The 16,903-nt window shown below is 40.9% G+C and overlaps 1 protein-coding gene across 1 annotated transcript in view; it reads left to right on the top strand.

The window, feature by feature from the left end:
* The first annotated feature begins 10,423 nt into the window (after positions 1–10,423).
* The window catches only part of MICU2 (mitochondrial calcium uptake 2), a 72,358-nt gene continuing 65,878 nt past the window's right edge, over positions 10,424–16,903 (top strand). Inside the window, exon 1 of the mRNA XM_014060532.2 lies at positions 10,424–10,775. Within this exon, the coding sequence (XP_013916007.2) occupies positions 10,563–10,775 (213 nt within the window). The 5' untranslated portion in view covers positions 10,424–10,562. The remainder of the gene's footprint in view (positions 10,776–16,903) is intronic.

The raw sequence follows: 16,903 nt of genomic DNA, 5'->3' as shown, positions 1-16,903 counted from the left end.
GTGAGTGGTCAGGCCCAAGTAACCAGACCCACACATGTGGAGTTTGAGCTAATTACTTTATTATATTCTGCCTATAATACAGGAATCTCCTGTCTGGCAGCTCTCCCTTGGGAACAATTAGATAAGCTCCAAGGAATTCAGGGAGGGACCCTTCTGGCCCCTTTATGGTTGTGCAGTGACTCTAGAGAGCTCAGTGCTTCATCCTTCCTCCCTGCCAGGTTGGATGTTTCCCAATGTGAGTGCTGCTACAATATAAATACCGCTGAGGCAATGAACTCTGAAACTTTTAAAATATGTGAATAAAATTTTTGATGTAATGATAATGTTATGGAGATGTCATTTAGGCTATGGAAAGCATTATCTCACTATCATGTCACTTACCATTAGGAAAGCAAGTCCTAGTATGCAGACATAATGAAAACTGAGCAGCTGAAGAAAAGGGGAAGAAGGAAGGAAGAAAAGAAAGAGAAAGAAAGAAAGAAAGAAAGAAAGAAAGAAAGAAAGAAAGAAAGAAAGAAAGAAAGCCAAATTCTGCATATACCCAGATCTGAACTATCAATGAGTAAGTAATCAGGAAAGAAAAGTTGAAATCATGGTGAAAAATCAGCCTAGCAACTGTATCCCATAGCCCCAATTGCCACCCTAACTTTAGGATCATGCATGTTGTTAAGGGGGAAGAGATGGGATTCCCAAGCAAGCAGGTTGGCAGGTCAAAGCTGCAGTTGAGAGCTATGAGCAGGTGGGGAATGCCACAAGCAGGCATTCCAGAGCACATGGAGCTACTGTGGAAGGGGCAGAAGGTGCCATGCGCAGGTATTCCTGCAGCAGGTGCTGCAGGAGTGGGGTGGTACCACTGGAAAGCACTACAGAGTGTGGAAGAGTATGTGGATAGCAAAGGGGGATGGGTGGATGCCATGGGCAGGTGCAGGGCAAGGGCAAATGTGCAAATGGCACAGGGGGGATGCTACTGGCAATATATAGAATGCAAAGACATGTTGCGACCGGTGCCAAAGGTGGGTAAAAAAGCATTGGAGTGGGAATGACTTCTGATTTCCTACTGGCTTCCCCATTGACTTCCCTTGTGGGAAGCCATCAGGAAACATCAGACATCACAATCATATAACCACAGCTTGCTGTGACTTCAAATGTCTGGATTTTTAGCACATGACCAAGGGGATACTGCAATGCCCAGAACTCCAAGACCAGTCAAAGTCTCTTCATTCGGTTCCATCTTAACTCTGAACGGTCATTGAATAAAATATCGTAACATAAGGTTTGCTTATAGACTTTGAATACTACGTGAAGCCATGGTCATCACTCCTGAAAAATGAATAATGTAGCCACTAGTATGGAAGTGCAATTATAAATTGTATTTTTCTTTCTCTCAACAAAGTTCAACCTATAGCTTGTCAATTAAAACTAAATACTATACGAAGAGAGTTAAGACTGGTAAAAAGGAAGATCATCTTCATTCAATGCAACTATTAAATTTGCTGCCCTTTAATATAATGATGGGCAGCAATTTATTTATTTTTTTGAAAAAGATGATTGGACATTGGACAGTGTTCTATTTCAGGATTTAATTATTGTGGTCTAGACAATGGATTTCCTGACAGTTCACTGGCAATTGCAGCTGGTATCTTCAGAGGCAAGGTAGCCTGCTATGCAGACGATGAACAACTTAGCAGTGACCATAATGAGCCACAACGATAATGATATTCAAATACATAAGAGTCTAAAACCGTAATGGAGCCATATTTGCCGGCACGTTACATCTTAGTTCCAATGCACATGCGTGTCCCAGCCAGCTGATTTTTGGCCTTCCAAAGGGCTGGGAGAGGCCATTTTCACCCTCCCGAGGCTTCAGGAAAGCCTCCGGAACCTGGAGAGGGCAGAAAACAGGCCAACCGGAAGTTCATTCCCAAACTTCCCGGTCGGCCCATTGGGCCTGTTTTCGAGCTCCCAAGGCTCCAGAGGCTTTCCTGAAGCCTGGGGAGGGTGAAAACAATGGATCGTTTCCGAACTTCTGGTTGGTGTGTTGGGCCCGCTTTTCATTCAAAATGCCTGCATGAGGAGGGCGAAAAACGGGCCCAACAGGACAGCCGGAAGTTCAGAAATAATCCATTTCCGCCTTCCGGAGGGCCTCCGTGGGAGGCTGTTTTTGCCCTCCACAGGCTTCAGGAAAGCCTCTAAAGCCTGGGGAGGGTAAAAATCCCCACCCCAAGTGGAGGCCATGTGTGCGCATGCATGGGTGTGTGTGTATACGTGGGTATGTGAGGAGCATGCATGGGGTACACATGCACAGGTGTGGGAACATTTCATTGTGGGTCTGGGCTTGCATGCGTGCGATAGCACACATGCACACAACTTTGGCATGCCTTTACAAAAAGGTTAGCCATCATTGGTCTAAAACATCAAATTATTTTGTACAAATTAGTATGCAAGAGACGCTACTGAGATTCACGAATATCCCAAGGGTTTCACCAAGAAGGAAGAAAGTCTGAAGATTAGTCTGATTACTGTAACTGTCTTTTGCCACACCAAGATTCTTTGCAGAACTAACCAAGAATTGGTCACCCCAAAATGGAGAAATGTAATAATTGGGAGACTGGAGTGAGAGCCGCAGACTGGTCAACTGGAATGTAAAAGATATCTCAGCCCACACAAGGAGGGAAGTTATGGGAAACATTTCAGAAGGGATCTTTCCTAGTTTTCTTGAGAATAAAAGGAGAAGAGGGAAGAAATAATTTAAGCCTTGCAAGATTCTGTTAGTGTAATCTTACAATATCCTGATTGTGGCTCTTGTCTAGACTACCGCATAGGGCTAACTTCAATCTTGCTGGAGGAATCCAAGTGCTAGGGAATTTAAGTACCAGTTGCTAGAGACCACAATTAAATAGAATTATCACCCACCCCCATTCTATATTTGTAAACCTGCAGAAAGTATCTGATGAAATACCACTACTAGATTAGATGGGCCACAAGCCTGACCAATGGGCCCCTTCATGGGTTCATAAATAAAAATTAACCAATTTAGGCATAGAACAGTGATAACTTTTCCAATCCATCAATGTTATTCATGTTAATGTATAATAGCTAGCTTTACTTATGGTAAGGGCCATTAGGCTAACTTTGGTTCAGTCACTAGGTTTGCACAATATGCTCAGTTGTAAACTATGTTTTATAAATCTTAATTCTAAATTTCCACGTCTTCAACCAAAACCAAACAAATCATATTATGCATGTATAATCCAAGCTTTCTTTTTCTATTTGAAAATGTACTAATCAGCAAATATAAGGAAACAGACAACTGCAGAAAATATTCTATAAACTCCAGAGTAAATTTTTGGTTTTTCTTTTTGCAACAGATTATTGTAATATCTCCTCACTTGATTAGGTTGTTGACAATTAATAATGAAATCAGTTATAAACCCATAGCATGAAATTAAAGGCGGTTGACTAAAATTATAAAAATCAAATCTTTAAAAGAATTTAATTGACTAATTGGTTAGCAAATTGAAAACAAGCAAGAGAGTAACAACTCATGGACCAAAGGGCTGCCAAAAAGAAAAAAAATAATTAAAACAGAGGGATATTTTTCAAATTCCATATTCCACCAAAAAAAAGCTTTCCATAGATGGAAATAACTTCACAGCAGCAAGAGAGTGGTATTCAATTTGAGCCACATTATTGGAGGGTTCTTTATTAGATTTCTGCTAGCTTGACAGAGAATATCTGATTTTTGGATTCAGACATAATTTAGTTTAGCCATAGCCATAACTGTAAAACATGTCAGGATATGGACATAACAATTTAGCAAGCTAAGTATGATCTGTGAACCAAATTAATATTTTAGCTATATTGAAGTTAAGAAACTTGAAAGAAGCTGAATCTACATATATATTACCTTGGCAAACATGCTGGAAAACCTACATTTATTTAGTTTGCTTGAGAGGGAGACAAAGTATAAGAAGGCACCACTTCCAAACTAGATTGGCAGGTGAATCTTTTCTTAATACTGGGGAAGAAATTCTCACTAGAACTGAGGCAGCAGATTTGTTTAGAAGATCTAGGCTATTTTAAGGTACATATAATTCTGTCCTCAATAGATCAGACAAGCAGGATTATTTAGAGCAGTGTTTCTAAACCTTGGCAACTTGAAGTCCATGTGTGGACTCGCAACTCCCAGAATCCCCCAGCCAGCCATGCTGGTTGGGGAATTTTGGAACTTGAAGTCTGCACATCAGTAGTGACTTCTGGATCCTGTTGCAACTGGTACAGTGCAATGGGGCCCGGCGTCCACCACATGAACGTGCGCAGCCCGCTTGCACACACACGCAGCACACGCATGCGTCCTTACTTCCTGTGATGCTCCGCAACACCTCCGCAATGCTCCAGCTGCTTGGCAGAGCGTCGCACAGGTGCCGTATTTTCCGTGCGTGGAAGCACTCAAATATAGGTAAGGGCTGCGGGTGGGCAGGTGGGCCCTCCGGAGCACCGTATCAGAACGTTACCCAGTGCTCTGGTATGCCTGTACCGGGGCGTATCGTCTGCAACCTGCCACTACTGCACATCTTCAAGTTGCCACGTTAGAGGACCTTTGGAGCAGCTACTAGTCTCATTCAGCAGGATCTACTTCTGATCTTATTCTATCAAATGATAAGATTGGCCCAGTGAGTTGATAGCAGAGGATTAATGGGAATTTTTCCTCTGTGGAAAAAGGAAGTTAAAATTTCTTGGCAAAAAGGCAGGTAGTTTTTGAGCTCCTTCTCTTCTCAGTGCTTCCCCTTCTCAGGAGAAAGGTAGGAGTAAACTGATTTAGAGAGGGGACTCCCAGCCTAACTGAAGTTAAAGTCTACAAGCTAGCCAACCACATTTTAGCCTAAATGTGTTGTTTAAATGCTATTCATGTGGTTAATTTATGATTTATTTGGGAGGCTGTGTGAATCCCTAAAAATTGAAATTATCCCCCTAAAATACGATTAACTGGGCAAGATGCTATTTTGACCAGCTATTCAAACCTGACACCCTGGAGATCAATAATTTAAGAGCGGCCATGTCCCCACTTATAGTTAACAATGGCACACATTTGCCTGGCACCAACTTTTTCTCTGCCAAGTCCCCATCATATTACTTTCCTGATTGTTTATTTGTACCCTATGACTATCATTAAGTCTTGTACCTTATGATTCTTGACGAATGAATCTTGTCTTTTTATGTGAGAAGATATGCACCAAAGACAAATTTCCTGTGTGTTCAATCACACTTAGCCAATAACGAATTCTATTTTATTCTATTAACTCATCCCAGTCCACGAGTAAGACAAGCTTAACTGCAATTATTCCTTTTTAATTCCAATGCTTTTCAGTAAATAATATTGTTAGGTGTTGTAGCGTATCATCTTGGAAGGAAATCAAGGATCAAACTTTCTGCAACTCAAGGAGACGGACCAAACAATTCCATACAGCAGACGGAAACCCTCGGTATGATTTTTTAATTTTCACAGTACTTCAAAATTGGCATTCACATCAGTGAAGACAATGCCATTTGCTATCTCCATGTATAGCTAATGCACAATGGCTATTAAGGGGGTGGGGAAACCTATTTCCTAGATTTATTCAGTATATTGAACCATGCACTAACACAAAAAAATTACCGTTAAAAATGAAAAAACCCTAAGTTTAATGTTGAAGAACAGCAGCTGTTTACTTGGCCTCATTAAGGATCTCACTCAGCCTTACAATCACTTGCAAGAGCTTTTAAAATAGCGCATGCGCTCAGCAAGAGAACGTGTCTTTTGTTTTGATTTTATTTTAGAAAGAGCTAGAAAAATTAGAGGTAACCCTTTGTTCTCCACAAACTTCATTTCCAAGTCCCTTTTAATGACCTCCACAGAGACAACCTCCCTCTAGTCTACATAGATTAATACTATTATGTACATGGCAATAGCCCATCGAGAGAGGTGTTTCTGCTCCAAAATAATAATTGCATCATGCAGTGATATCTTTAATTTACTCCAGGTCCTTGGGATGGACTCAATAAGGTAAGGGGAAAATGCCAAAGATAGTCAAAACATCTGGCTATGCAACCAACCATAACAATAATGAATACATGCTTTTTTAAAAACTTACTCCACTACTATTGGTCAGACTTGTTCCATTTTTTCCACCAGCGAGAGAAGATCTCCTTGTAAGATCACCTGTTGCTAATGTTTGAGCTGGGCATTTGCATTCTTGTTTTTATTAAGGTTCCAGCAAAAGTCTGTTTAAGCAACTCCTTCAAACCTCTTTCCCGTGCAAACCCCTCACTCAAATTACACCCAAAGTATTCAATGCATCTTGCAAAACATGCTGACCATGAAAATATTGAAAGATGAGTTTTTTGTAAACCATTCTCACCAGTAATGAAGAGCTATGCCAGAAAGGAAGAACCTGCCTTTATTGTGTGCCTCCATTTTTCCGACAACTACTCTAGGATAGCCCTTCTTCTCCCTCAAGCATTGTAGGCTTGCTTATGGAGTTAACATGCAGTTAACTCCATGCTTAGGAATCTCATTCAGATCAAGTTTATTATCAGGCATTCTTAATAGAAAAACTTACAATTCAGTGTTAAGATACTTCTGACTTTCCATAATCTGTACCATCACGTGGTGTAAAAAGATGATGGTTTCACTCCCATGCTGAGCGGAGACATAAACTTTACTACTCTGGTTCATGAAGCCATTTAAAATGCCCAGCTATACTCTCTGCATGCAGGCAGAATGCCCCAGTGGCCAATCAGAAACACAGATGTCACCACATGTCATAGAACTACATTTCCCATAAGGCAATCTCTGCCTACATTTCCCAGGATGTAGTTTCTTAAAGGAGACAGTTCTTAATTTCTACACTAGCTATATACTGCTGGGGCAGCACACTCCCTGCCTGGAATTATACATTCCACTATCATCTAAGTTTTAACTAAAGGCAAACAAAGGCATGGCATAAAACAATGCAAACTTGACTATCTAATTAACTAAGATAAACAGAGGCATAACATCAAACATACAAACTTAACTAATTAACTGAGTTACACAAAGGCATATCATCAAACAATGTAAACAATGATGTAAACACAACGCATGCAAAGCTTGAGGTTCAATCTTCTAGTTCAGTCTTCCTTAGCAACAGTACCAGGTCGGTGATTGGTCTGGTGCAGAGTTTCTTGGTGAAAGTCTGCTGGTCATGACCTGACTCCGATGGCTTTGCAACTTGAACTTCCACCTGGCGAACTAATCCATCATTACTGGGTAGGACTCGGCGCACAAGTCCTATCGGCCACAAGTTCCAAGGTGTGTCCTTGTCTTTTAGCAAGAAAAGGTCTCTTTCTTCAAGGCCATTTGTGGTGATCTTGCAGGGAGGGCAAGTATTCCTGCTTCCAGCACTACCAGAATGTGTTGGCAAGCAGTTGAACTTGTCTCCATTGTTGTTTATACATGTCCTTGGGAACGAGGTTCCCTGCTGGTGGTGGCCAAGAGGCGAGAGAGCTTGCTCATGATTGTTTGGAAGCTGCTGCCTTGGTATGCAAAATGGTAGTGGAGCCACCCAACTTTTGGTAGCATCCTGTTGGAATTCCTTGTCCATGAGCCTCAGAAATTCTTGTCCTCTATCGACAAGGCCAAGTCATTGTCTTCTTTGCTGGTCTGGAACACTGTTGCTCCTAAAACTGGTTTGATTGATGAAGTTGTGAAGTGTTCTTGGCATGGTTTCAAGTGAGATGTTCTCCCATTACTGAGAGTGGAAGTCGTGAAGACATTCACTTGGGTTGGGGCCTGCAGCCGATCGACACACACACTGTACTAAAGATGACCCAACCGAGTCCTGTCTTGTAGGTGAATGGGGAGCACATTGGGCCTTTGACCACTCCCCACAGGGTGAAAGCTCTAAATGCCCATGACATCTGGCTGTACCTGGAAGATTGCTGTGAGACACTGGTGCCCACTCGATATCGGGTAGAGGGATTAAGCATTTTTGGAGATGTGGGAGGAAGTTTCGTGTGACCGCTGAGATGGCGCATGCGAACAATGGGATACCTCAGATGTGGCCTTCTCCCCCGGAATATCCTTGGGATTAGATGAGAATGCTTTTTCAAAGCATGAGAGGAAGCCGCATGCAAATGCCGAGATGGTGCACGTGAACGGTGAGACACTTCGAATTCGGCTGTCCATCCTCGACCTGTAAGACAGCATGGAAACAGCTTGTAGTGCTGTGGAAGAAATGGCTATGCTATTCGCCCATCTTCCTCTACGATCTCTGGGTCTCCTAGCAGTGACTAAATGTTGACGAGACGGTTTTCACAACCCTTCCATTGTAAGAAAAGTTCATCCATTTTATCTATCATTGAGTGGATGTGCTTGGGGAGATATTATCTAGGGGTATGTTGCAGAGATTCATCAACTCTTCCCAGGATATTTTATAGCGTCAATATTGCTTGTCCCGTTCCTCCCTCAGGTTATGCTTCTTGGTATCAGTAGGTTTTCTACGCTGCCTAAAGTCGTAGGTCTTCCTAGGTGCCTCTGCCTTATCTGAGAGTTCGATTCTAAACTTTGGACAACCAATTCTGGCTCTGTGTCAGGTTCAGGCATGGGATTTGGCATGTATGACCCTTCTGCCATGGGTAGAGAAGATTCTATAACTAGGATTAGCTCAGGAAGTTTCTTGAATGTATTATAAATTTCTGAGTTCAATTCACTTTTTGGCCACTAGGGTGCATTGCAAGACTTTGTAGATGTAGGCACAGTCCACTTGTCGGCCATTAGGGTGCATTGTAAGGCTTTGTAGATGCAGGCACAGTCCACCTGTCGGCCACTAGAGTGCGTTGCAAGGCTTTGGAGGTGCAGGTGCAATCCACTTGTCGGCCACTAGGGTGTGTTGCAAGACTGTGTAGATGCAGGCGCAGTTCAACTTTTGGCCACCAGGGTGTGTTCCATGTGTTGGCTTGAAATGCTGGATTACAGTTTGTAGAGGAGCCAGCAGCGGGCGCTGTTTGTGACTAATGTTTGGAGTAACTGGTAATGCCATTTTTCCTTGAGGGCTGTAAGCTAACTCACCAGTTTTGGAATTCCTAAGGGTTTTTACCTGGACTCGGAACCCATCTTGGACCTTGCTAGCTTGGTTGAGTCTTTTTCCAATATTTCATAAACAATAGTCACAAAACAGCAAGATCATAACTTGCAGGGCCTTCAGCTGGACCGCATCTGCCTTATGGCCATTTGACTGCCAGGTGGCTCTACGCACACACACAAAGTTAGCTGATGCTGGGATGGTTGGAGCCTCTTTATTGCCCCTCATTGCCAGGACAACCTATCAATTAAGTTCAAAAGACTCAGGATTCTCAGTTAACTATTTGGGCTAGCTGACTTCTGTCTTACTCAAATTCTGTTTCCATGGAGACCTATCCATGAGGCTTTTACAACTACTTAAGCAGTAAGGCTTGGAATTGACTTTTGATTTACTGAAACGGTTTTTTCTTTCTTGGCTAGAGTGCTGCTTGCTTCCAAGCCACATGAGTTTGGCCTTTACAACAGCAGACCAGACTGGATAGGTTGGGAAAGGGGGGGGGGGAGGTTGCTTTATCATGCGATTCCTGGGTCCCCTCCCCTGGAGCTCAGTTAAATGGAAACAAAAGTCGACCTTGCTTTCAAACAGGGAGCGAGAGGAAACATGCTTTTCTAACTCTGCAGGATCTGCTTTTCAGTATATCAGAGGAGAAACAAAGAGTCTAGCCTGTAAACATTATTCCACAAACAAAAACAGGCTTTTCAGAGCAGCTCGAGCCAGCTAGGTTGTAGAGGCTGCTTTTGGCCCCCTTTTAGCACATTTTCTTAATCACAACAAAGTCCTTTATCTCATGAGAGATAATCAGCTTTTCTCACTGAAACAGGATGTTTCTCTCTGCTCCAAGAGGGGGTGGAGGAAACCCGGCAGCTGTTCTCAGTTAAAATGCAAACAGATGGGATTCAACTTCAACGTCCTTTTTACTCGAAGGGAGCTCAAAATAACATCATATTTTTACTGTTCTGCCTCCAGTGCTGTAGGCTTGCTCAGGCATGCAGTTAACTCCACGCTTAGGAATCTCATTCAGATCAAGTTTATCATCAGGCATTCTTAATAGAAAAACTTACAGTTTAGGGTTAAGATACTTCAGACTTTCCATAATCTGTCCCATCACGTGGTGTAAACAGATGATGGTTTCGTTCCCATGCTGAGCGGAGACACAAACACTACTACTCTGGTTCACAAAGGCAGAATGCCCCAGTGGCCAATCAGAAACACAGATGTGATCACATGTCATGGAACTACATTTCCCATAAGGCAATCTCTGCCTACATTTCCCAGGAAGTAGTTTCTTAAAGGAGACAGTTCTTAGTTCCTACACTAGCTATATACTGCTGGGGCAGCACAGCCCTTGATGGAATAAGAAAACAGAATATCCAAAGCGAACCTGGAAGCTGTGAACTGTGGGCAGCTCTAACTAATCAACGTTTATGGATTGATGCCAACGATCTTTCTACTTCTGAGAAAATGGCAGCGGCCTGGGGTGCTGTTTGGGCTGCTCTGGTCCGCAGTTGCGGGAGGCGCGGGGCGCTCATGCTTGGCAGCTTCCGGGAACGCAAAGGCTGGACAGCTCCGTGGCTCACAACCGCCTCCCTGCTCGGAGGGGGTGCCTTGGTGGCCTCCTGCCGAGGATGGAACAGGCGGGAGGGGACTGGCAGCTTCTTCCTGGTTCTGGCACAGGTGAGTGGGGAAACAGCTATTAAATTACATTATTATTAGTGTGTGCGGGAAGAACGATTGGGGGGGATTTTAGGCTGGAGATCCCTTATTCAAGTTCTCTCTTGGCCTGCTGTCTCTAGATGTGAAGGACTACAGCTCCCATCATCCGAGGCCAACATGGTTGCAATAGTGGGGGGTGCGGATGCTGGGAGTTGGAGTAGTAGCACATGGAGCAAGGGCGCTAGGTTGGAAAATCACAAATAGAATAACAGTTGGAAGGGACCTTGGAGGTCTTCTAGTCCAATCCCCTGCTCAGGCAGGAAACCCAACACCAAATAGAATGGAATAGGAATGGAATAGAATAGAATTCTTTATTGGCCAAGTGTGATTGGACACACAAGGAATTTGTCTTTGGTGCAGATGCTCTCACTGTACATAAAAAGACAAAATACATTCATCAAGAATCAAGGTATAACACTTAATGATAGTCATATACAAATAAGCAATCAGGAAACAATATCAATATAAACCAAGTTACAATCCTGCAGTCATAAGTGGGAATAGATGGGTGATAGGAACAATGAGAAGACTAATAGTAATAGTAATGCAGCCTTAGTGAATGGTTTGACAGTGTTGACGGAATAATTTACTTAGCAGAGTGATGGCATTTGGGAAAAAACTCCTTGTGTCTAGTTGTTTTGGTGTGCAGTGCTCTATAGCGTCATTTTGAGGAGTTGGAACAATTTATGTCCAGGATGCGAGGGGTCTGTAAATATTTTCACAGATTAATTGTTCTGTCAGGAAATTTCTCCTTAGTTCTAGGTTGCTTCTCTCTTTGATTAGTTTCCACTCATTGCTTCTTGTCCTTCCCTCAGGTGCTGAAGTCTTTTTCGACTCTTAGAGATCACATGGATCTTCTTTAATGACAATGTGTCCTTAAATGGATCTTTCGGGTCTTCTAATGGTACACCCATCACTGCTTTAATTGAGTCCATCTATTTTGCTACTCACTCTGCCTCCACTTTCCCATCATTAGAGCCTTTTCCAGAGAGCTGGGTCTTTCCATAATGTTCCATAAAGTAGGAAAATTTGAGCCTGGTCATTTGTGCCTCAAGGGAGAACTCTGGGTTGATTTGTTCAATAATTATTGGTTTGTTTTCTTGGCTGTCCATAATATATTCTTCTCCAATACAGAAGCAGCAATACTTTTCCTAGCCTCCTTCTCTGAAGTCCAACTTTCAATAGAGTATCATAGGAAAATACCATGGTTTGCACAATTCTGATCTTCATAGGTATAGAAACCTCATAGCATTTGAATATCTTCCAAAGTCTTTGTGGCTGCTCAGCCAAGTACATATTTCTTCACTACTTGTTCATTTGCTGTTGATCCTAAAAGGCAGAAGGTATCCACACCTTTGGTATCTTCATTTTCAATTATAAGCCTGGTTATTGTGTCTGTTGTCATTAGTTTGAACTGTATATTTAGTTTTAGTTCTAGGTTTTCATGGAAATCCTTGCAGATCCTTTCCATTTTTCAGCTACCGTGTCATCAGCATAGTACAGATTATTGTTGTTTCTTCTTGCAGTTTTAAAACCACATTCATCTCCTTCCTGACCGGCTTCCCTTAATATATATTCAGCATATAGAGTGTATAAATAAGGAGAACATATACGTTCTTGCTACACTCTTTTGTGAACTTGGGAGCCAGTCTCCTTCACTGTATTCTATCTGTGCTGTGGCTTCCTGACTTGTATACAGTATGTAAATTTCTCATAAAGAAAGTGAAATGTTCTCAGGTTCCCATTTATCTAAAGCTGCTTGTGATTTAATTTTAGGAAAATGTTTTTTGTCCTTTTTTGCTATTACATGTCTTCATGTGGTTTGAAGACCTTTTCCTTGGATCCTGTATGACAGCAGTCCCTAACCTTTCAGGATCTGTAGACCGACAGTGGCAGGAGGAGGGGATGGTTTCATGTGTGCAGCCTAATCCAGACATGCACAAATGGAGCTTTGTGCATTCACCTGCTCTTTTGACAACCATACAGAAGTCATTTGCTATTGTTATCTTCCAGGATATTTTTAGCTCCCAGTCTTGACTTTAATCCTAGAATTTCCTAGGGGTCTCCTATCTAGGTACTAACATATCAGCAGGTCCCACTGAATTTTTGAAAGCCCCACTTTGTCAACTTTTCTGATATGTAAAAAGGTTACACTGGGCTCTGCCGATATTTTTTCTAAGAGACAGAAGGTTTGTTATGCAGAATGTGATCGTTTAAGTCAGAATGCGTTGAAGGAGGAACAATGATACATTATAAAAATTAGGCCTCAACATAAATGAAAAACGAATTGTAATAGACTCCACACAGAATGATTGTATGTCTGGAGAATATAAATAGTCCTCATTTATATTCATACCCGCACACAGCACTCCCTTGCTGCTCACAGTTCCTGTTGACCCACATGCTCTCCATATCTCCTGCCAGTGGCACCCTATGGCACCCATCCATTCTCATTCCTTGTAGCACCTGCCATTGCCATGCCCATGGCTCTTGTTTGGCCTTCCACCTTTTCCTGCTTAACAACCCACATAGTCCTGCAATTATGACATTAATTAGGTCTTTCAGGGTTACCTACTCTAAGTGATGTGGTCACATGACATCATGCTTTATGGACACATCCAATAGAAGTTCCAATCCCAACTGCTAGCATAACTCAAGGGCCACCTGTATATATACCATTGCTTCTTGTTTTACTTTGAATTTCTTGCACAAATTTTTAAGAAGAATGATTAATTTGTATTTGTTATGTTTAGTGACTTCTCAGAAAAGATTTGACCAAATTCACCCTGACTGTTCTGTTAAAACTGTGTAGTTTAAGCAAAGTATTTGTAAGCAAGATATTTCATTAGGGTTAATTTTAGTACAGGTACATTACAAAAGAATATTACAGAAAAAAAGTAGATTTTATACTTTAATTGGATTATTATAAAAGTAAATACTTTGTCAATTATGATATTTGATTTACATCATGTTAAAGCAGTTTTATTGCATTGGTGGCTGTAAAATTGATTGCTGAAATGTGCTTATGCAGGAATAATTTAAATGTTTCTAGCACAGGATGACGTATAATGTTTTGGAAACATATTTTTGACTTCAAAAAATAATTTTGCCTCCTTTGATTAAAAAGATGAAAACTTTTGAAGTTACTTTTGAAGGCTTCCTTAATATTTCTTTGAAAAATAAAGTAGAAAACTTTCTCTCACCAACTAAGAGTATCTTAGGGTTAGGATCTCACGAAGCACATTAAAACACTCTCTAATAATGGAGTCTGGTTGCATAAGAAATAAAGCTGGAATGATGGGAAACTGCTGCTTATGATTCTTCATACTTCGAGAGGAGTGTTTCTCATCCTTGGCCACTTTAAGATGGGTTGACTTCAACTTCCAGATCTGGCTGGGGAATTCTGAGATTGAAGTCCAGCCATCTTACAGTGGCCAAAGCTGAGAAATACTGCTCTAGACTGTTTAAGGAATTGTTTTTTTTAAAGTTCCTGAAAGGATGTTTGAGATAACTACTAACTAACTGTCTGTCTGTCTGCTATATAGTCTGTGGCTATGTGTGTGTATGTTCCAGCATAACTTTGGAAAGCCTCGAGCAATTTCAACCAAACTTGGTACACAGATGTTTCTCTGGAAACAAATACTGTGGTAGTAACACACCCCTAACACACCTCGGGGTGTATGTTCTGTTAAGATGCAGCCTGTTGTGCCTTTAAATGACTTCCACTGAACTGCCGGAAAATGGATTCTACTATACAGTGTAGTGGAGTTGCCATGGTAACGGCTTCACAGTACTCCACAGGGGGGCTTTCTCTGGTAAAGGGAAAAATCCAACATTAGAAATTACATTTGGTCTGGACTCCAGGTTATCAGTTAATTAGAAATATTGAACACTTTAAATATACTAATGTTTCCATATCACCATAATTAAATCAAACTTATTAAAGTGTACAGTTATGCCCTGAATTATTCAATTTTGAAAATTTCATTTACTTTCCTTTTCTTTAATGTCCTTTAGATCTTTCCCTTTTTTAGAGTTTTGGGTGAAGGTAGTACACCAGCCTTTTGGGATGCTCAAAATAAATGTTATTCTTCTTTATGGATACTGTGTAGCAATAAGTGCAGTCATTTTCTAGTATTGCTAATACCAAACATAGTGATACTTTATCTTTAGCACTGTATTTCCAATATCGGAGTCACAGTAATGTACTGCAGAAAAATTTGAGATGGGACACTTCTGTGAAACATCTGTTGTGGGCTTTGACTTAATGTTTATTTTCAGATGGCGTGCAATCCTCTGAATTAACATGCCACACCGTAGTGTACTTCTCTCATTAACTAAACTCAGTTTTGAATGCTTCGTCTTTATGGTGTAATTATTTGAACCTAAGTATTGAGCTCAACCTGTTCTTCACTACTGTTGATTTATTTTTGCTTTTTAACAGCCTTTCTGTAAGGCAGTGGTGGGTTTCAAAAAATTTTGGAACCTCTTCTATAGATGTGGCCTGCTTTCCGGGTCTACTGGTGGAACCTCTTTTAACCGGTTCAGTAATTTGACAAACCGGTTCTACTGAATAGGTGCGAACTGGTAGGAACCCACCTCTGCTTTAAAGTGTGTATCAACTCCACCTTCTAAACTCAGTTTTCCAGTTTTCTTCTCTGGATATTAAAAGATCAAAGCTCATAAGTTTTAAAAAACAAGACCTTACATATATACATGCTCTTTCACATGTTTTAAAAATATTCCATTTTTTTACATTAAATACATTTTAGAAATTATTACCAATTTTGTAATATTGCTTGTTTAATCAATTTATTAGCTACCTCAATCACCAGAGCAAGGATATATATATATATATATATATATATATATATATATATATATATATATATATATATATATATATATATATATATATATATATATATATATATATATATATATATATATATATATATATATATAGTGCTTTTACAGGTTTCTCTAAGCGATTTATAGAGTCAACATATCACCTCCAACAATCTAGGTCCTCATTTTACCCACCTCGGAAGGATGGAAGGCTAAGTTTGATGAGATTCGATCTTCCAAATTGTAGACAGTCAGCAGAAGGAGCCTGCAGTACTGCACTCTAACCAATATGCCATGTATGTAAAATGAGATATGTACTTACTGACTTAAGCCATGCATTCTATATGTGCTGAAGCTTTCAAATGGACTACAAGTGTAACCCCTTGTAGGCTATGTTGCAGTATGATGAGATGAGAGATGAGAGATGACTAAGGCACAAGTGATCATGACAAAGGCCTCCCAATTTAGAAACGGGCATAACAAGTGCACTAGATGTTTCTTTATAAAGATTCCATAAAATGTATTTCTCTTTTATCCTCCCCCCCTTTTTTATTACTTGCCAGTAATATGGATAGCTCTCTTACAATCCAGAAATAAAGGGGACTATATATATATGTGTGTGTGTGTGTGTGTGTGTGTGTGTGTGTGTTTTATTTGTGCTGATAAATAAATAAAGGGAGACTAGTATAGATCTATTTCAAGCTATTTAGCTCTCATCAGCTAGCCATACCCTTACTGGGATTCGAACCTGTGCTGTATTGCATCTTAGGCAAACGTCTTAGCCACTATGCTACAGGTCTCCTCCTTATCAGCTGAAGCAAGGGAAGAAGGTATATATTTAGTGTCACAACCCCTGGTAAGCCCCAATTATGGGAGGAAGCTAACTGCTTCCATTATCTGTCAATTGGCTCGTCACAAGAGTCCATCATGACAGAAACCCAATATTTTTACTGTTGCCTTTGTTATATTTGTGTTTTATTTGTGCTGATAAATAAAGGGAGACTAGTATATATCTATTTCAAGCTATTTAGCTCTCATCAGCTAGCCATACCCTTACTGGGATTTGAACCTGTGCTGTATTGCATCTTAGGCAAACGTCTTAGCCATTATGCCACAGGTCTCCTCCTTATCAGCTGAAGCCAGGGAAGAAGGTATATATTTAGTGTCACAACCCCTGGTAAGACCCAATTATGGGAGGAAGCTAACTGCTTCCTCCTATATATATATATAGCTAACTGCTT

Source organism: Thamnophis sirtalis, unplaced genomic scaffold (assembly GCF_051295495.1).
Source record: "Thamnophis sirtalis isolate CommonGarterSnake01/CBP01778 unplaced genomic scaffold, rThaSir2_p1.2 scaffold_8, whole genome shotgun sequence".
In the NCBI taxonomy this organism is placed as follows: domain Eukaryota; kingdom Metazoa; phylum Chordata; class Lepidosauria; order Squamata; family Natricidae; genus Thamnophis; species Thamnophis sirtalis.
The sequence above is the reverse complement of the archived record's forward strand: the minus strand, read 5'-3'. Positions and strand labels throughout refer to the sequence as shown.